Source organism: Culex pipiens, chromosome 3 (assembly GCF_016801865.2).
Source record: "Culex pipiens pallens isolate TS chromosome 3, TS_CPP_V2, whole genome shotgun sequence".
Classification (NCBI taxonomy): Eukaryota; Metazoa; Arthropoda; class Insecta; order Diptera; family Culicidae; genus Culex; species Culex pipiens.
Genome location: NC_068939.1, coordinates 164,722,902 through 164,745,289, shown reverse-complemented (window position 1 = coordinate 164,745,289; position 22,388 = coordinate 164,722,902). Strand labels below are relative to the sequence as shown.

The window sequence follows — 22,388 nt, the reverse complement described above, 5'->3', positions numbered from 1 at the left end:
CATCTATGACAATTTCTGACAAAAACGAAAGGCTTAGAAAATTCTCTTGAATTTTTGTTTTAGGACTTTCAAAATCAAACAATAAGTTGTTGAAATGCTCTAAGCCTTAAGGCCAATTGTTGAGAAACCAAACTTATGAAACCATTCGCTAGATTTTCAAAGCTTAAAAAGCGAAACATTTGTGAAATGTTCCGATCTTTCAAAAAAATACAATTTTAGCTAGAGTTGGAAAATTCGAATATTAGACTATATATTTATAATATTGAAAATATACACCTAGATAAACCTTATTTCCAAGGTTGTTAATCGATAACATTATTGTCGATAATATTATCGTCAAACGAATACGATAATTGTTATCGTTATTGTCGGGACGATAACGATAAAATCTTTCTAAAATCGACTTAATTCAACAATTTCATGTTAAATTGTCATTGCTTTCGCTAAGAATATATGTTTTGAACATATAGTAAGTTTCAAAGTATAAAAACTGAAAATTGTTCACAAAATCTCGAAAATAGAAAAAAAAATTCAATATGGGTATAAAAAATAAAGCAAAATATCCAATGAAGTGAATGTGTGTATGGTTTTTCAATTTATGTGAGTTATTTTTTTTAATACTAAAATTTTCACAAAATACCGTATGTTACAATATGCTTAAATTTTCAAAATTTGCATTATGGGATCAACCGAAGCGATTTTTTGCATACTTCAAACATACCGTAAACTGGGGTCAATCGGGACACATGGGGCGAATTGGGACAGCAGTTTTAACCATGTTGGAGCACAATATTGTGATTTTTCTGGTTGGTTTCGGTTAGAACAGACTCAGACCAACAAAATGTGTACATCCATTTCCAAATTTAAAAGCTTTAAGTGGTCTAAAAACTGCTGTCCCTATTCAGACTGTAGTCCCGATTCACCCCAGATTACGGTACATTTGAATTTTGAATGCTTCATTAAAAATTTTGCATCGTTGATACCCATATTGCAAATGATGGAAATTGAAGTATTTTCAAAAAATTAAGATATTCTGTTAAAATTCAGTAATTTTAAAAAAATTAGTGAAAATGCATTCCAAATTTTGCTTCTTTTGCGAATTGTGAAAATTTGTGTATTTTCGAAAAGTGCGGTTATTGTGAAAATTTTAATATTTCAACAAAAAAACTCTAATAATGTGAAAATGCAGAACAAATTTCACTTCGTTTGATACCCATATTTCAAATATTAAAAATATGAGTATTTAAAAAAACTGTATTTTGGGAAAGATACTACTACGTTAGATAAATATTTTTAACCTAAATTTATCTTTTTGTTAAATAAAAACCGCGTCATTAGACTATTAAAACATATGGAAATTAATTATATAATTTTTTCAAGTAAATTTGAAACCTGGCATTTATTTTCTTCCATGTACCTATTTTGTTTGTGGAAGCTGTCAAAATTTTATTGACTCGATTATCCGATGTTTCGATTGGGGCCATCCATAAACCACGTGGACACTTTATGGGGTGGGGGGGGGGTTATGGCGATTGTCCATGCTCAATACAATTTTTTTTTTTGATATGGACAATTGCCCACGAGGGGGGGGGGAGGTCGAGATTTCCAAAAAAGTGTCCACGTGGTTTATGGATGGTCCCATTATCCGGTGTTCGATTATCTAAAGGTTTGTATGGAAAATTGAATCACAAATAATATTTATTTTTTTCATTTTGATGGTTTCAACAACTAATTCGAGTTCAAAAACCTCATTTTATTAAAAATTTAGTGGTTGATTGCCCGTTACCATACCAAATTTATTTTCTCAATATTTCATATCCGCGAATTCTTTGATTTAAAAATTCTATATCGAGGCTGAACTGTGTAAAAAAAATATCTCAAAAGGCCATGTTTCCGCTTGCAAGGTCATACAGTAATTAATGAAACACTTCCATTTCAGCACTCTTTGTTTTTTTTTTCTTCAATATATTTCTTATGGGAGAACTGTTATTTCTACCACTCGAATCCGGTACTCCATTGCAACATAATGAAGTACATTGCAAACAGAATGATACAATTCTGCAAAAGCATTATTGAAGGTTAAGTGGAAAACAAACTAAATCGCAGCCTGCGGGAAATTTTGCATAGTTCAGTAAACCATTACAGATACAGTTTTATTATTGATGTGTTCGTTGAGTATATATTGAATTTCCCATCAGTTACGAGTTGTGCATAGAAGACTCGAGAGTACATCACATTGATGTATCGCTCATCATAATTAAATAAAAGATGGTTTACGGTTTCATTCACATCCGAGTTTATTCTACCAAGTTCTGCTTCTGAATGATTTGCTTTTCAACTACTAGGTACAAGGATTTAAAAAAAATTACTCGTTGCAAACTGATTGCCAACATTTTTCACGTTTTCTATATTTATCACCAGATTTTTTGCACTAACTTCTCGTTATTTTCTCCACCCCTTTCACAGACAGTTGGCTGAGTGGCCACCGCCGCCGCCACCGGGCTAGGATGCGGATAGGACCGTCCATGTGGTGGGCGCCACTGGTGCTGGTGGCGTCCCTGGCAACCCTCGTCTCCACCGCCGACATCCTGATGATCACGATGGGCGGCACCAAGTCACACAAGATCCCGTTCTGGGAGCTGGCCAAGGGCCTGATACCGAGGTGAGATTTATTTAAATCAGTTTTACTTATATTTGTTTTATGAGTAATTTTTTTAACACGCCTAAACAAACAACTCAATTAGCCACAAAATAAGCCTTCTGATTGCCATTAAACAAACTTGCATCGACAATCCCAATGCGCACATAATGGCCCCTTATCGCCAAAGTAGGGGTGTCAACGTGATGATTTGTTCCCTCCTGAGCACACCGGACATTAAACAATGTTGCCAGACAGGTTCGTTACCACTCACAGGTGGCATTGAAAACCGTCGGGAAAAAAAACAACAAAGTTTTGGCCTGGCACCAATTATTGGTTTGTGGACACACGCCACGTGAGCTTCGTTACGGGAGTCACCTTGAACTGTGCGCTGATGAAAGCGGAGTGACGCGTTTAAAGTGCCACCTGTGGGAAAGGATTAAAAACCTCCCCCCTGCAATGTCAAGTGGCTCGTTAAGAAAGGATTGAAAACGGGATTATGTTTGTGGCAAAAGTTGGAAATAGTTATCTGAAAAAAAATTCTGAAAAATAGAAAAATGAACATAAAATTTTACTAGAATCAGTTTTGACTAATGTATAATTTGATCCCAAAAACAGGATATTTCGTCTAGAATTGCACTCTATGCCGTATCCCAATGTGCATTTCAAGGGGATTAGTCCCTTTTTTCATGTGCCCTGTAAGCTCGAATGTGAGTGAAAAACTATTCCACGAGGAGGAAATAGATTGTGCGCAATCCGTGGGTGGACTAATCCCGGTCAATGTCAAAGCGTGGCAACTAGTTGCATTTCCTGGTGCAAAAGATCAAAGTTGAGTCAATCAACGCAAATTGTTCTGGTGAACTCGCAAATTGGCAAATACGTAACGTTTCCGGTGCAGCTCAACTATGTGGTTAAATGGAAAATAATTCAAAAAATTCTTCCAAGAATGTGCCGTTTTCATAAAAATTGATTATTTGTATTTTTTATAACACTTTATAAGCTCTCTCGACATTTTGCACCATTAGACATCGTAAGGACCTTGAAGACTTGTGGCAAGAAACATTGCAACATTCGATTTTTTCAACACTTATCGTATTTATCCAACTCGTTAAAGCATCGATTTTTTTCTCTCACCTAACCAAGGGGCCACAACATCACCTTCATGAGTGCCTTTCCGGCGGACTTTTCCCTCGAGGGCCTCCAGGAGATCACCCCGTCCGGGCTGGTCGAGTACGTGCGCAACTACACCAACTGGGACCTGATCGGGACGCGGATGCGGGGCGAGTGGCCCCTCTCGATGTGGGACACGTTCCGGTACTCGTGGCAGCTGTGTGACGCCACCCTCGAGGACAAGGAAACGCTGGACATCCTGGGCCGGAAGTTCGACTTGCTCATCCTGGACGGAGCCTTTCCGGAGTGTGCGCTCGGGTTGGCGTACCGGCTGGGGGCGCCGTACATGTACATCAACACGGTCGGGTTCTACACCGGGACGCTGAGTTTGGCGGGAAATCCCGGACCGTACTCGGTGACGCCGATCTTTTTCCGGCCGTTCACCGACGAGATGGGCTTTTTCGATCGGATTGGGAACCTGGGCTACCACCTGATGCTGCAGTCGGTGTTTATGGTGAGTTGATGTCAATAAACACTTCAAAAAAGTCTTTTGATTAACAAAAATACAAAAATACAAAAATGCAAAAATACAAAAATACAAAAATACAAAAATACAAAAATACAAAAATACAAAAATACAAAAATACAAAAATACAAAAATACAAAAATACAAAAATACTAAAATACAAAAATACAAAAATACAAAAATACAAAAATACAAAAATACAAAAATACAAAAATACAAAAATACAAAAATACAAAAATACAAAAATACAAAAATACAAAAATACAAAAATACAAAAATACAAAAATACAAAAATACTAAAATACTAAAATACTAAAATACAAAAATACAAAAATACAAAAATACAAAAATACAATAATACAAAAATCCAAAAATACAAAAATACTAAAATACTAAAATACTAAAATACTAAAATACTAAAATACTAAAATACTAAAATACTAAAATACAAAAATACAAAAATACAAAAATACAAAAATACAAAAATACAAAAATACAAAAATACAAAAATACAAAAATACAAAAATACAAAAATACAAAAATACAAAAATACAAAAATACAAAAATACAAAAATACAAAAATACAAAAATACAAAAATACAAAAATACAAAAATACAAAAATACAAAAATACAAAAATACAAAAATACAAAAATACAATAATACAAAAATCCAAAAATACAAAAAAAAAATACAAATATACGTGAAACTTTGTCCTTAGGGGAAATTTTGATCCCTGATTACGATGCGAGGTCCATTTTCAATATTTCGTGACCGAAGATCGGTACGCCCCCTTTCATTTCAAAGGATTTTTACTAAGACGTTTTTCAGTGATTTGAATCTCGAAACCGTGAAGAGATAATAATTTAGGGACTTTTAAGGTTATTTAGGATAACAAAAGAACATTAAATTTTCCAAAAAATGACAAGTCTTACAATTTTTTACATGTGAGTAATGGGAAACGGCGATTTTTAAACTATTAAACTATTTTTTAACTTTTTTCCATAAAAAATATTTTTTTAGGAATTTTGAGTACGTCATCAAATCGGTAATTTTTGTCATTTTTGTCATTTTTGTCATTTTTGTAATTTTTGTCATTTTCGTCATTTTTGTCATTTTTGTCATTTTTGTCATTTTTGTCATTTTTGTCATTTTTGTCATTTTTGTCATTTTTGTCATTTTTGTCATTTTTGTCATTTTTGTCATTTTTGTCATTTTTGTCATTTTTGTCATTTTTGTCATTTTTGTCATTTTTGTCATTTTTGTCATTTTTGTCATTTTTGTCATTTTTGTAATTATGCCAAATTCAGTTGACCGCATAGTTATGGAAAATTACAACCGCCATTTCCGATCTACACTCACCTGAGGCAGATGGCGACTCGTGCGACTCTGCCAAGCTGCAAATGTATCCACGCGGGGGCATCAAATCACTCACCGGCGCGGAAAATAGTGGAAAGCCGTGGGCTAGAAAATTGACCGATCAGAGCTGACCATTTTCGTCGCGCACACTAATCATTACTGAAATTGGACAGCCGATTTGCCGTTTACGGGTGATGCGAGGGTAGGCTGAGAGGGGTTGGATTTGGAAAAGTACAAAAAGTTTCGAGAAATTAGTCTTTTTTACAGTTTTGAAAATAAAATTTACAAAATTACTTTTGCTGAAATATTATTTCTGTAAATATTTTAAGTCCAAATCATCCGCACTGCATAAATATGTGCATAACTAGATACACAGCTCAATTCGACATGCGATTAGTGGTTAAGGTCAACCACACGTTTTTGGGGTTATGGAAAGCCCCCCCTTTCCAAGGGAGAGCCGGCCGGTGCAATTGACAAGATGAGAACCGTGACATTTCCACGGTCGCCGAGTTCTGATTGGCTCGTGATAAAGCGTAATCAGCGTGTGAGTGAGTGCGTGTGTACTGCAAAAGTACAGGGGCTTTAAATTTAATTTGCATGTAATTTTCTTGCGACCCTCCCCTCCCCGCTTCGACGCAGGACATGGGTTTTCGCAAATCTGACGGCAACTGGTGGATGGGCTGATTTTGTGACACGCAATCCAGGAGGGGTGTCGGGTTGAAATTACATGAAGTAGGTTTTTTCGATTTATAACCGTTGATTACATCCAAAATATTCGGTTACCAATTGTGAAATGCTAATAAGCTTTATTCACAAGGTTGATTCATTGTTGAATACTGGATTGTTGGATTTATAAGTAATAAAAATAATAAAACTAAATTATTTTAAGTAAGTTTTTAAATCCTGGAAAGGTTCCCTAAAAATGAAGATTGTTCCTTTATAAACGGTAATGAATTTAATAAATATCATTCTGTTGCCTTCACGCACGAAATGTCTCTTTCAACTGGGCTTTCACTCGAATCATTATTATCATTTGGCCCACGCTGTAATTTCCAATCAATTAACCCAATCAATGACCCACCACCAATGTACGGGGGTATAAACAGACTCACAAACACACACACAAAAATGAGGCCCCAAATACACGTGCATTAAACGACCTCCACCAGTCAGCGGTGAACACCTAGCGAATAGTTACAGACAACTGAACTATTTTTTTATAAAGCTGCTCATAAAGTTACAATTTTAATCACAATAATTATTCATTAACAGCCATTTGAAACATTTGTTTGAAAAATATTTATGAAAATATTTTTAAGACATAAAATTTCTCAGGGATAACGATTAAATAAATCATGTAAATGTAACGTTTCAATAGAAAAATAATATCGTGCGTACAGAATTTAAAAAAAACCGTTACTTAATCCACCTTTAGGTGGTTGGTGCCTTCCTCACATTCATAAAGTCAATACAATCAGTAAAAATAGCAACTTTCCCCTTAACATGTTTAACAAATCAACTTTATTACTCCCCAGTCATCTCAATCGGAACTCTGAAACGGAATTCAATTCGAATCGTTTACGTTTCCGTGTACGTACCGGTTGTTGCGTTTGAAACGGAATACGTAAACGATTCGAATTGAATTCCGTTTCAGAATTCCGAATAAGTTGACTGGGTCATTTCTCTTGATAGGGTTCGCAGACCTTCAATATTTCTGGCTAATCGGCAAGGTCTGCTAGACAATTCAGACAATATTTCTATCACAATATCTGAAAACCGGCCTCCAAAAAGTGTATAAATAACACTTAAGTGCTAATAACTTTTGATAGGGTTGTCAGATCCTTGATGTCTTAGGCTCATTTGAAAGGTCTTTCGATTATCTAACTAACGACAGTTCGCATGATGGACACGGACATCATTTTTATTGAAATATCTGAGATCCGGCCTCTAAAAAGTGTATAAATAACACTTAAATGCTAATAACTCTTGATAGGGTTGTCAGATCTTCGATTTTTTGGGCTCATTCAAAAGGTCTTTCAATTATCTAACTAACGACGGGTTGCATAAGAGCAATTCTCTACGAAATCGGTCTTTTTTCTTCAATTTTATTTTTTGTATTTTTTAATCTGGCTGAAACTTTTTTGGTGCCTTCGGTATGCCCAAAGAAGCCATTTTGCATCATTAGTTTGTCCATATAACTTTCCATACAAATTTGGCAGCTGTCCATACAAAAGTAATTTGTGAAAATTCAAAAATATGTATCTTTTGAAGGAATTTTTTCATCGATTTGGTGTCTTCGGCAAAGTTGTAGGTATGGATATGGACTACACTGGAAAAAAGTGATACACGGTAAAAAAAATTTGGTGATTTTTTTATTTAACTTTTTATCACTAAAACTTGATTTACAAAAAAACACTATTTTTAATTTTTTTTATTTTTTTATATGTTTTAGAGGACATAAAATGCCAACTTTTCAGAAATTTCCAGGTTGTGCAAAAAATCATTGACCGAGTTATGAATTTTTTAATCAATACAGATTTTTTCAAAAATCGAATATTGATCGCTAAAATTTTTCAACTTCATTTTTCGATGTAAAATCAAATTTGCAATCAAAAAGTACTTTAGTGAAATTTTGATAAAGTGCACCGTTTTCAAAATATAGCCATTTTAGGTAACTTTTTTGAAAATAACCGCAGTTTTTCATTTTTTAAATAAGTGCAAATGTTTGCCCACTTTAAAAAAAACATATTTGTGAAAAGCTGAGAAAATTCTCTATATTTTGCTTTTTTGAATTTTGTTGAAACGACCCTTAGTTGCTGAGATATTGTCATGCAAGGTTCAAAAACAGGAAAATTTATGTTTTCTAAGTCTCACCCAAACAACCCACCAGTTTCTAATGTCAATATCTCAGCAACTAATGGTCCGATTTTCAATATTAAACTATGAAACATTAGTTAAATTTTCCAATCTTTTCGAAAAAAATATTTTCTAAATTTTTAAACCAAGACTAACATTTCAAAAGGGCGTAATATTGAATGTTTGGCCCTTTTAAAATGTTAGTCTTTGTTTAAAAATTATGAAAATATTTTTTTCGAAAAGATCGGAAAATTTAACGAATGTTTCGTATTTTTACATTGAAAATCGGACCATTAGTTGCTGAGATATTGACATTAGAAACTGGTGGGTTGTTTGGGTGAGACTTAGAAAACATCAATTTTCCTGTTTTTGAACCTTTGCATGACAATATCTCAGCAACTTAGGGTCGTATCAACAAAGTTCAAAAAGGAAAATATAGAGAATTTTCTCAGCATTTCAAAAATATTTTTTTCAAAAATGGGCAAACATGCGCACTAATTTAAAAAAAATGAAAAACCGCGACTATTTAAAAAAAAGTCACCTAAAAATGGCTTTAACTTGAAAACGGTGCACTTTATCAAAATTTCACTAAAGTACTTTTTGATTACAAATTTGATTTTACATCGAAAAATAAAGTTAAAAACTTTTTGCGACCAATTTTTTTTTATTTTTTGAAAAAATCAGTATTGATTCAAAAATTCATAACTCGGTCAAAGATGTTTTGCACAACCTGGAAATTTCTGAAAAGTTGGCATTTAAAACATATCAAAAAATAAAAAAAATTAAAAATAGTGTTTTTTTGCAAATCAAGTTTTAGTGACAAAAAGTAAAATAAAAAAATCACCAAATTTTTTTTACCGTGTATTATTTTTTTCCAGTGTAATCCGTACCCCTTCCTACAGTAAAAACTATTTTTTTTTCAATTTATTCCGTTGCAAATATTTTTTGAAATTTATGTCCCTCGACTCTGACCAAAGTCAAGGGGGGGGGGGGGGAGGGGGGGTAAAAAATATTAATTTACGAGCCACGGTTTTAACATTTGAATGAAAAAAGTGTTTAAAAATGCATTATACACCTGTCCAGTTGTTTTGCAATCATTAGTTTCCAAAATACCTAAGTATTGACGAAAATTTATTTTTTTGCCAAAAATAAAGTTTTTGCGGTGCTGTACATTGGATATTCATAAAAATTCAAAATATTTTAAATCCAGCCCAAACATGATAAATATGCAGAAACATGCGTTTTAGGTTGTTTTCAGTTGATATGACTTGTTGTTTTCATGAAAGTTTGGAAGTTTTTGAAAAAAATATTTTTTTGCCCCCTGATTTTTTGGACCAACTTTGAGTTTTTTCGAAGCTATATATTAAATTTCCATGAAATAATTTCATGATAATTTTGTTTTTTTACAATATTTTTGCCTTTCTTACAAAAGAAAGGTTTAAGGTTTGCTTTTGGAAAAACGCTTTTTTCAGTAATCTAAAAAAAATCGTGCACGGCGAGGATTCGTCCCAGGAAAAAATCCTATTACTAAAATGAAGGTTTAGATGCGCTCTTTCGATTGAATTTTGGCCCGAAACCCGGAACTCAAAGTCTGATTTTTGAGATGTCTTTTTCTGAAATACATGAGCGATGTCTGTATCCGCTCTTAAAAATTTGTGTCTTCCATCACTGGAAAACCGCTCTTAAAACCCACAATTTTTATAAATCAGATCTGAAGCCGTGGGCTCGGAGACGAACATTTTATTTTTCGATTCACAATTTTCGACCAGTAAATGTGGTCAAAGCCATTTTTAGAGGTATTTTTTGGACTATTTTACAGATAACACTATCAAATTAAACGAATTCAGTTTCAAACAAAAAGCCATTCGAAAACATGCGCCATAAACTGCTTGGGCCCAAAATTTGAAGCTTTTCCAAAATGTATTTCCAGAGATATAGCCATTTTAGTGTTTTTCGTCTTATTTTTACCCTATTTTTTCCTATTAAATTTTTGGATTTATACAAAATCATATACTGAACATCAAATTCAAAGTCCCGGCTCGTTCTCGCTCGAAAGCTCGGCAAGTCGAAGCTTCAACGCCAGCGCTTTTACGCTTGCGCGTTTTACGCTGCGCGTGAAAGTGTTCTTTCTGGCTTCTGATAATAGATCGACAAAGTGCAATAGCGATACATATTTTTTTAAGTTAATCATAGACTAACAATAAAGACTGAGTACCCTTTATTTTTTTTCTAATAATTTCAATCCAATATGTTTTTCTTAATTAAATTTAAATATCTTGCGACAAATAATGTACCTCTGAAATTAAAAAAAAATTGCATTTGAGGTTTAGATTCGAAGCTTTAGGTAAAATTCTCACTGAGTGGTAACATTATGTTTCTGAAAAATTAATTACACCAATATATTTCTCGGAGTTTCATCATTTTGTAAGAAAGGCTCTATTTCACCTCTGGTGATATTAAATCGGGTTTTTTTTTTCAGAAAATTTCAATATAGAAAAGATAACAACTAAATTCAATCAGAAAGAATGTTCGAAATTGAAACAAAAAAAATCAAAAAACAATTCCAAACAATACGTTGCAAAGGCAACATTTCATTGCAAAAGCAACAAAAAATGTTCCTATAAAAATAATATGCGAAAATTTGATTTCAAGCTATTTATTAATTTTAATTTAGACGCTCAATTTATTTATTGAATAATTCATGAACAGCATTAAGGGCCGGTCATAGAACTATTTTGGAAAGCCGTCGCGGGCCGGATGAAATGGTTTCGTGGGTCGGATCCGGCCCGCGGGCCGAGCGTTGGGCAGGCCTGCTTTAATGGATACTTTTTGCTTTTGAAAAAAAAAGTTTGACATTTTATAGTTAGAATTTTTTAAATTGAAAAACCATATTAGTTTTAAAATACTATGAAATGAGTAGTGAAAAAGAAGTAGTAAAACTAGTTTCTTGAAAACTAATAGGGGGAGAGGGGGTAATATGCACCCCCTAAGAGAAAACTGTGATTTCTCAACCATCACAGCATTACTATGGAAGCATTTTGTTCGATGTTCTAAAACAACTATTATTCTTCGTCATCCATGTGAAAAAAGTCTTAAAAAACCTCAAAATTGTTTGAAAATATCAAATTTCTAAAAACATTTTTGATTCATTTCAAACAATCATGCGGGGCAATATGCACCGCAACATTGGGGCAAAATGCACCGCAACAACGGGGCAAAATGCACCGGGTAAAAGCAGTTTTCACTAGTCACCACTAGATGACACCGCTGTTTTTATAAAGGAGCTTCACAGCGGTGCATTTTGCCCCGATCACGCTTTTTGCAGAAAATTTAGTTAAAAATGCATTTTTTGATGTTTTTGGACTCATCTATCTATAGAATAATGAAAATTATAGCAAAAACTTTATACCTCAACACTTACAATATCAATAAATGCTTTTTATATTGTCCAAAAATCATAATGAAAGTTCAATGAAAATTAGATAAAAACACAACATTTTAAAGTTTTGCAAATAACTTAAGCTGTTTTTATAATGCGTAGCTCAAATTTTTCCAGCATGGTTTAGCAATGTTAAGCTTCCAATTTCTATGATTTTTTTCCCGGAAAATTCTTTCAAATACCGAGAAAAGCAGGGGGTGCATTTTGCCCCGGGGGTGCATATTACCCCCTCTCCCCCTAATTCAAAAAAATCAAAAATAAGATTTCAAACTCGGTTTATTCATGATGAAATGACTCGTGCTTCAAAATATTATTTTGTTTTTAAAATCAGCTCTTTTCTGAAACATTTTTATTTTTTACTTAGTCCCGTGAAATTCCTACAAAATTTGATGGTTTGATTTGATGGTCCTCGTGAAAACTGGATATTTCCAGCTTGAAAACTCACTTAGCTTAGCCACAGAGTCACTACTGCCATTTGATTTTTGGTTCCACTTTGTGGTAGGGGAGAGGGGGTAATCTGCACCCCCTAAGGGAAAACTGTGATTTCTCAATCATAACAGCATTACTGTGGAAGAATTTTGTTCGATGTTCTAAAACAACTATTATTCTTCGTCATCCATGTGAAAAAAGTCTTAAAAAACCTCAAAATTGTTCGAAAATATCAAATTTCTAACATTGGGGCAAAATGCACTAAAACAACGGGGCAAAATGCACCACAACATGGGGCAAAATGCACCGGGTAAAAGCAGTTTTCACTAGTCACCACTAGATGACACCGCTGTTTTTACCAAGGAGCTTCACAGCGGTGCATTTTGCCCCGACTACGCTTTTTGCAGAAAATTTAATTAAAAATGCATTTGTTGATGTTTTTGGACTCATCTATATACAGAATGATGAAGATTATGACAAAAACTATGTACCTCAACATTTACAATAACAATAAATGCTTTTTATATTGTCCAAAAATCATAATGAAAGTTCAATGAAAATTAGATGAAAACACAACATTTCAATGTTCAATAATCGTTACCAAAAGGAATCAGCATGTGTAGGGCACTATTCTAAAAAACTTGTAGAAGGAATTTTGTCAAATATTGAAAGCGACGCGAAATTTATATCTTTGAACGAAAAATCATGACAATGATGAAAGTCTTCATCTTCAGTTCTTCTTTTATAGCATTTGACACGCTCCGTGACATTTCCGTAAAATTTTGTGTTTTCGGATAGTGGTCCCCGTGAAAATTGCATTTCTTTAAGCGTGAAAAAACTCTAAGTCTACTTATCGCGTAAAATTGAGGTACGAAAAAAGAGGACATTTAAATTTCTAAATTTCTAAATTTACACAATTGCTTTACTGTGAACAAGAAACAACACGACTCATCCGCTTATCTCTGACCAACCAAACGACACGACGCGTAAATGACCTGTCCTTTAATGTTTTCATCTCGACCGGTCGGTCGTGTCGTGCGTCGATTTGTCCCCCGTTGCCCGCCATGTACATGTAATTAACCAAGATGGAAATTTTGCAGACCGGCCGACCCAACCGGCATGTCGACCATGCACTACCGCATCGTAATGACCATAAACGCCTCCCCTCGTCTCTTCCCCCTCTCGATGGCCAGTTAAACTTGAACTAGATGAATGCTCCTCCATCGCCGGTCACTAGATTGCATCGTTTCGCACTATCGAAAAGCAATCTTTTTCGCCGACTTGGATGGATGGATCACCTTTTCGGTCATGTAGGTCGTGTGATAAGCTCGTTACTACGGTGACGATGCCGACGACGGTCAAGGCCAACCTGATGTACTTTAAACGTTCAAGTGTGTGTATTTTTTCCCCCATTGCAGCCAGCCATGACCGTGCTGCAGGCCGTCGTACGGCGTCACCTCGGTTCGGACATTCCGAACCTGCTGGACATGTCCCGGAACGTGAGCTTCATCCTGCAAAACGGCCACGCCGTGCTGAGCTACCCGCGGGCAAATCTTCCGAACGTGGCCGAAATCGCGTGCATCCACTGCAAGCCGGCCGGACCGCTGCCCCAGGATCTGGAGGACTTTATCGCCGGTGCGGGCGAGTCCGGCTTCATCTACGTCTCGATGGGTTCGTCCGTGAAGGTCGCCAACATGCCGGACCGGTTGCGCCAACTGCTGGTCCAATCGTTTGCCCGGCTGCCCTACCGGGTGCTCTGGAAGTACGAAGCGAACGCGTCCATGTTGAACGACCTGCCCTCGAACGTGATGCTCGGCCGGTGGCTGCCCCAGCAGGACATCCTTGGCCACCGGAAGCTGCGGGCTTTCGTCACCCACGGAGGGCTGCTCAGTATGTTCGAGACGGTCTACCACGGAGTTCCGGTGGTCACGATGCCGGTGTTTTGTGACCACGATGCGAACGCGGCCAAGGCCGAACGGGACGGCTACGCAATCGTGCTGGAGCTGGAAACGCTGACCAGTGACCAGCTGGTGCGGGCCATCCACCGGGCGATCCACGATCCCAAGTACCGGAATGATGCGAGGTGAGGCTAACTTAAATTTTCAGTAGAAAATTCAAAAGCTAATTTTCTATAATTTTTAGGTACCGCCAAATGCTGCTTAAGGACCAAAGAAATACCCCACTGGAGACGGCCATCTACTGGACCGAGTACGTGATACGACACAACGGAGCGTACCATCTGCAGTCGCCGGCGAGAAATCTAACGTAAGTGAAAAATAAATCAAAAGTTAATGATTTTAGTGATCTTGATTCAAGTTGCTGAACTGAAATTTAAAACTCATTAGGTGCTCCGCATGCTGTCGAGCAGCTAATTAGTTCTGCCTAGATATTTCAAACAGGCGTTTATGGAACAATGAAGAAATTAATTAAATTTTAGGAAAAGACATATTTTAAGTCAGAACAAACATTAATTTGATCTCTAAAATTTGTAAATTCACCACATTTCCAGTCAAAATTGAGATAGTGTTACATAAAACTGGTAATTTTAAGACGCAGTTTTTGTAGATTTTGCTCGGTTTGTTCTAAAGGTCGTATATCTTCATGAAACTTTCTGGTGTGATCAGCGCCGTACCTAGGGGTTGGCGCGGTTGGCGACTGACAACGGCGCCAGCCCTTGGGGGGCGCCGAAATCGATGATTTGCAAAATTTTCATGTCAGCTATAACATCCTCATTAGATATTTGATAGAATTACAAATAACTAAATAATTTGGCTTAAAATATAAAAAAATTGGGAGTGCCAAAGGCAATTTTATGAATATTTCTACTGGAGTGGTTTTTAAAATTCATACTTAATGCTAATTTTTTTTTCATCAAAGAAGGGGCGCTCAAGTCGCAGAAAGTTGAAGGAGTTCTAGTAGAGCTTCTCAAAATAAATTCACGTTAAAGTTTGAACCGTTGTATAATGAAGTTTAAGTCATACCTTCCAGACTAAAAAAAAATTCCAACAATATGTTATTTTCACGTTAACTTGGCTGTGAATCACAATCAGCCATTTTTTTTTTTAAATATGGACATATTGTGAGCTTCTTTAAGATAAGAATTAATTTAACATTAAAACATATACCTTTCTTTTGAAACTTTTACATTCTTGAGTAAAAAAAAATGGCCTTTGAAATATTTTCAGCTCGATTTCCCCTTTTATAATCAACTTCGTGCATTAAAATTTGCACACTCTTTTCCAAAATACTAGAGTTTTGAAATTGGAAAACTGCTGCAAATTTTCACCCATAGGACCAACATTATTTGTTCAAGAGAATTTTTTTTTTTCAGAGCACATCATTTTTTTCAGTTTTAGCTTAACCGGTGTTGTTTACTTTTAAAATCGTCTAAAAAGCTTTGTGAATGAAAAACAATACAAAAAAACTGAAAAAACAAAAAAAAAATATTTTATCAAGGTTTCAAAACATTTGTATAGTTTTACGCAAAAAAATATTTTTCTAGAATTTAAAATTTAATTTTACGAATTAAAAATAAACAAATAAATACTGATGAAATTAAAAATCAATGCAAAACACAATTAAAAAAATTCAAATTATAAAATATGTTCTCAAATATCGTATCAAATCACTCAAAATGATTAAAAATGTCTTATCTTTATATCTTTTTTACTTTTTTCTAACAAAAACAAATTCGTGAATGCTTAGACATTTTGGAAACGTATGATTGCAAAACAACTGGACAGGTGTATAATGTATTTTAAAACACTTTTTACATTCAAATGTTGAAACCGTGGCTTAAATTTTCATTTTTTTTAACTTTTTTTTTATTTTTTGGTCAGAATCGAGGGACATAAAAGAATATCAAAAAATATTTGCAAAGGCCCAAATTGATTTTGACGAAATTTTGATCTGGTGCTGCATGTTGATTTTTTTTTACTTCGATGCCGGTGTGCTCTTTTGAACTAAGCTTGCTGGGATTCCTATCTAGATATAACAAGAGAGCACACGGGCATCGAAGTATTGGTATCCCGAGCAGACGGAAATAACTTGGGAATAACATTTTTTGATATTTGAAAATACTATTCCGATAACATTTTATGTTATTTATAACAAGATTTGTTATTCGTCGTTATGATTTTTTTTGTTATTGGATTGTTATTGTAATAACATTTTAAGTTATTCTTCAAACAAATCTTTGTTATTAGTTTTTGTTATTTTAACAACTAATCCGATCATCCCAATAACAGTTGCTGGTATTCTTCCATAACAAAAAATGTTATTCCCAAGTTGTTTTGGCTTTCAACCAATATCCGATTAATAACAAATTTTGGTATGATAACCTAATCTGTTTTTAAACGCTTATGCAAAATTGGATTTTTCAAGAAGATTCCATAACATTTTCTGTCATTTTAACAGTATTTGTTATTGAAATGGCATGAATTTTGATTGGTCGAAGGAATTGGAGAATATTCATCAGTTTCTGATGAGTAATCATCAGGTTCACATTTTTACACAATTTTAATGTAAAATTACTCAAAAAGAGGTAATATTCAACCAACCAAAATTTCAACATTCCAAAATTAAACTTTTTTTTCTGTGTATTTATCAAACTTGGTAAACCTCGTTGGATAAAATTACGATTCGTGCTGAAAACAAAATAGAATTTTTGTTTTTAAAAAGTTCTATTACACTGCAAAAAAAGTAGTAATCCAGCTGCGTGTAAAAGGCCTCGGTGTAAAATAATGTTTGTATTATTTTATGAAATTCTATGTAATAATACACCCTGAAATATGTAGCCCATCAGCATGGGAATCCAAACGACCGAAATGTCAAGCTCATATATGCGTTTATCCTTTCCATTTTTCATCGGTCTGATGGCCGAGCGGGCTAAGGCACCTGTCCGTACTATTGGTGCTGGGTTTGAATCCCGTCGGTTGCAACTTTTTTTGTGTGTTTACAAAAATTGTACATGCAGTGTGTAATATTAAGTGTATTTTTTGACGAAGGTGATGTGCATGCTTCTGCATGCGATTTTACCATCGGATTTTTTGCTGTGTAGCTATTGTGTTTCATATGTTTATAAAGACCTTTTACAAAAAAAAACTACTGAAATCTTCTTTTTACAACTTGTTGCATAAACTACTATTTAAATCCTACATTTTCGAATCAATCATATTGTAGATAACAGTTTGCAGAACAAATTCCCTTAAATATGTATCAGTTTGCTTCATTATAAGCGGAAATATTCACGATTTCGTAAAACGAAAAATTACTTTCTCCAAAATTTCTTGATTTAATTTAACATTTTCCATGAGTTTCGTCAAAATTTTATATCATTTTCATGTTTAGAAAAGTATTTTTCCTTGTTCCAAAAAATATTATTATCATTACATTAATCTGAGTAGGCGGCACTGCAAAAAAAAGTTGAATTTTGAAACGTTGAAAATTTAGTAGGTTGAATATTACCTCTTTTTTGAGTAATTTTACATAACAAAAATGTCTAAAAATGTGAACCTGATGAAAATTCACCCTTCACCTCATGCAATATTACACTTTTATTTTACACAATATCAGTCATCATCGGAAACTATTGACTTGATATTCAATCTCAAAAATAAAACTTTCGTAATTTTTAACTATTTTTTTTTCAAAACTGACTTTTTTTAGATGTAAGGAAAAACTTATCAAATTATAAAGAGTTATTTATTGGAAAAAAGTTACTTTAGAAAAAAATATTTTATTGTATTTTGAATCATTTTTCAAGGCAATTTCCAAAAATATCTTCAAAAAAAGTTAATACCGTAGGTTGCAAAAAGAAGATTAATATAAAATATGAAATTGAAAACTTCGTGTTTATTTTTCGAAATTAAATCAACGTTTTCAAATTGCAGCCAATTAAAGTACAGCTACAAATAAGATTTCTTTTTCAGATTTTCGTGTATGCCCTTGTCTTAAAATATTTGTTTTAAATAACTCAGATAATTGTTTGCAATTATACATTTTTGGACTTTGAAAACCATGCAAGGGCTGAAAAGTTCTACTTTTCAGCACTCAAATGAGTGTTAATAATATACAATAATATACATTTTTGGACTTTGACAACCATGCAAGGGCTGAAAAGTTCTACTTTTCAGCACTCAAATGAGTGTTAATAATATTAATACTAAGAAAACTAATACTTTTCAACATCATTTTGAATTAAACTATAAATTGACTAAACACTTCGACGTTTGACCTAGAATTCTATTCGACGGTATTTTTTGAATTGCGAAAATATTGTTTACAACTCGTTGCAAAACTTGATTTTTTCTGCACTAATCATCCAACTAAGTGTATCTCATTTGATAGATGTACAATTCGTGCAGAAAAAATCTTCTTTTGCTACCTGTGTCATGAATTGTAGTTATAAAACCAACAGTTTGATTTAACTTCTAATATCGTTCTGGATATTTGTTGTTTTTTTTAGATTCCAAAAGAATTAGGAGTATATATTATAAATGATTTATATTCCCCACAGCAAATTCGGCAAATTGTCAACATCACGTAAATTAAATTTGAATCCATTCAATTGCACAATTCCACTGAATTATTGGCAGGGTTATCTGATGTCAAGGGATTCAGGGCTTATTTATTGCATAATTTGGCGATGTGATTATGGTTCATACTATTGATTGCAATTACTGTATCGCTCATCCAATTCTGTTTTAGTTGGATGCTAATTAGCTCACCTGCCAACATCGAATGATAACTAGTTTTGGGCAGAATCAAAACGGTTGAACTTTCATACTAGGGAAATTAAAAGCCACTCAATTTTTGTTAAATTTTCAGAAAAGCTGACTGCAATTTTATAATAAAAATTAGATATTTTACGATAATATATTTACTTTAAATTTCCCTTCTTCACAGCTTCTTCACCTACTACGGTCTGGACATGATCTGCTTCTTCCTGGCCGCGGGCTACGTGGCCCGCTATCTGCTCAAAAGGGCAGTTCGACCGCAAATCATCCAGCATCTCACGAAGGAAAAAGTACACTAGCGAAAAATAAGCTTCGATCGAACCATGATATCTACCACAAATCTACCAACGCCAAACAACTCCACCACGAAGCCAAAATTGTAGTCGTTGAAGTCGCAACGTTGAAGGGAACTTGCGAAGGAAAAAGTCGCTGGAAAAGTTGGGTGCAATCCGAGCTAGTTTCAGTTTCAGAACTGAGCTAAGTTTTTTTTCTCTATTTTTAAGTGCTGGAAATTTGGTCTACCTAAAAAGCGAAATTCAAAGTCGCATTTTGATTGTGATAAAAGTGTAAGGTTTCGCCGAAGGCAAAAAGTTTTAGCATATGTGTATAAAATAAATTCTTAGCAACGTAAGCAAATTTTGGGTGATGCAAGGTTTCTCTCCTCTCCAACTATTGAACAAAACAAAACTTCCAACTCTTCTTAGGGAACTCTGCACACGTGTACACCGCAGATGTCGTCAGACAAGAGTGTTAGACTTTAGGTTAGCCGCTAGAACTGTACTAATTTATTTGTCCCTGTTGAGCAGTTCTCTAGGATTTCGGTCATTCGATTTTTTTTGTATTTTTTAATCCGACTGAAACTTTTTTGGTGCCTTCGGTATGCCCAAAGAAGCCATTTTGCATCATTAGTTTGTCCATATAATTTTCCATACAAATTTGGCAGCTGTCCATACAAAAATGATGTATGAAAATTCAAAAATCTGTATCTTTTGAAGGAATTTTTTGATCGATTTGGTGTCTTCGGCAAAGTTGTAGGTATGGATACGGACTACACTAGAAAAAAATAATACACGGTAAAAAAAATTTGGTGATTTTTTTATTTAACTTTTTGTCACTAAAACTTGATTTACAAAAAAACACTATTTTTAATTTTTTTTATTTTTTGATATGTTTTAGAGGACATAAAATGCCAACTTTTCAGAAATTTCCAGGTTGTGCAAAAAATCATTGACCGAGTTATGAAATTTTTAATCAATACTGATTTTTTCAAAAAATCGAAATTTTGGTCGTAAAAATTTTTCAACTTCATTTTTCGATGTAAAATTAAATTTGCAATCAAAAAGTACTTTAGTGAAATTTTGATAAAGTGCACCGTTTTCAAGTTATAGCCATATTTAAGTGACTTTTTTGAAAATAGTCGCAGTTTTTCATTTTTTAAAATTAGTGCACATGTTTGCCCAGTTTTGAAAAAAATATTTTTGAAAAGCTGAGAAAATTCTCTATATTTTGCTTATTCGGACTTTGTTGATACGACCTTTAGTTGCTGAGATATTGCAATGCAAAGGTTTAAAAACAGGAAAATTGATGATTTCTAAGTCTCACCCAAACAACCCACCATTTTCTATCGTCAATATCTTAGCAACTAATGGTCCGATTTTCAATGTTAATATATGAAACATTTGTGAAATTTTCCGATCTTTTCGAAAAAAATATTTTCAAAATTTTCAAATCAAGACTAACATTTCAAAAAGGCCAAACATTCAATATTACGCCCTTTTAAAATGTTAGTCTTGATTTGAAAATTTTGAAAATATTTTTTTCGAAAAGATCGGAAAATTTCACAATTGTTTCATATATTAACATTGAAAATCGGACCATTAGTTGCTGAGATATTGACGATAGAAAATGGTGGGTTGTTTGGGTGAAACTTAGAAAACATCAATTTTCCTGTTTTTAAACCTTTGCATTGCAATATCTCAGCAACTAAAGGTCGTATCAACAAAGTCCGAATAAGCAAAATATAGAGAATTTTCTCAGCTTTTCAAAAATATTTTTTTCAAAACTGGGCAAACATGTGCACTAATTTTAAAAAATAAAAAACTGCGACTATTTTCAAAAAAGTCACTTAAATATGGCTATAACTTGAAAACGGTGCACTTTATCAAAATTTCACTAAAGTACTTTTTGATTGCAAATTTGATTTTACATCGAAAAATGAAGTTGAAAAAATTTTACGACCAAAATTTCGATTTTTTGAAAAAATCAGTATTGATTAAAAAATTCATAACTCGGTCAATGATTTTTTGCACAACCTGGAAATTTCTGAAAAGTTGGCATTTTATGTCCTCTAAAACATATCAAAAAATAAAAAAAATTAAAAATAGTGTTTTTTTGTAAATCAAGTTTTAGTGATAAAAAGTTAAATAAAAAAATCACCAAATTTTTTTTACCGTGTATTATTTTTTTCCAGTGTAGTCCGTATCCATACCTACAACTTTGCCGAAGACACCAAATCGATCAAAAAATTCCTTCAAAAGATACAGATTTTTGAATTTTCATACATCATTTTTGTATGGACAGCTGCCAAATTTGTATGGAAAATTATATGGACAAACTAATGATGCAAAATGGCTTCTTTGGGCATACCGAAGGCACCAAAAAAGTTTCAGTCGGATTAAAAAATACAAAAATTAAAATTGAAGAAAAAAGACCGATTTCGTAGAGAATTGCTCTGTTATTTTTTTAAATCCTCCTCCCTCTCCCAGTTTAAAAATCACCTCGCGTGACTGTTTTGAGTGTAACAGTTTTTCCAATGTACGATGAGGGTGTTTTTTTTTTCAATCTCACATTCGTAGGGAAATATTCTCTGAATTATCAACGAGCTCGATGCTAAATCAAAGAATATTGCCCTATGGCTTCGTGTAGTCGCTTTTTATTAGTTTTAAAGTGCCTGTACAGATCGTCGCTGGTGAGGTTTTCACATTGAACTTGTACATATTTGAGTTAAGACAATAAAAAGTATGATTCCAGATGTTTAACTTGCTATAATATCACAACCATTTAGTTTCCATGTCTTGATTTATTACGCCAAAATAAATAAACGCAACAAACTGTGCAAGTTCAACAAATTTAAAACAGTTGTGAATTTCCGTTAATGCACTGCAAACAACTTGCTCTGGGAATTAATTTCAGCCAGATATTGCCACAATTGCGTCGTAGGAGTAGGACACGAAAATGCAGCTTCCAAAGCTAACTTCCGGGGAAATGCTCGTCGGTGTACAAAAGGGAACGAAAC

The 22,388-nt window shown here is 33.9% G+C and overlaps 1 protein-coding gene across 6 annotated transcripts in view; it reads left to right on the top strand.

The window, feature by feature from the left end:
- Positions 1-22,122, top strand: part of LOC120419233 (UDP-glucosyltransferase 2) — an 86,228-nt gene extending 64,106 nt beyond the window's left edge. For all 6 annotated transcript variants that reach the window (XM_039581892.2, XM_052710268.1, XM_052710270.1 and 3 more), the window contains 5 exons: positions 2,467-2,662; positions 3,782-4,262; positions 13,775-14,439; positions 14,499-14,621; positions 19,263-22,122. In XM_039581892.2, the coding sequence (XP_039437826.1) occupies positions 2,508-2,662; positions 3,782-4,262; positions 13,775-14,439; positions 14,499-14,621; positions 19,263-19,392 (1,554 nt within the window). In that variant the 5' untranslated portion in view covers positions 2,467-2,507 and the 3' untranslated portion in view covers positions 19,393-22,122. The remainder of the gene's footprint in view (positions 1-2,466; positions 2,663-3,781; positions 4,263-13,774; positions 14,440-14,498; positions 14,622-19,262) is intronic.
- The last annotated feature ends 266 nt before the right edge of the window (positions 22,123-22,388 follow it).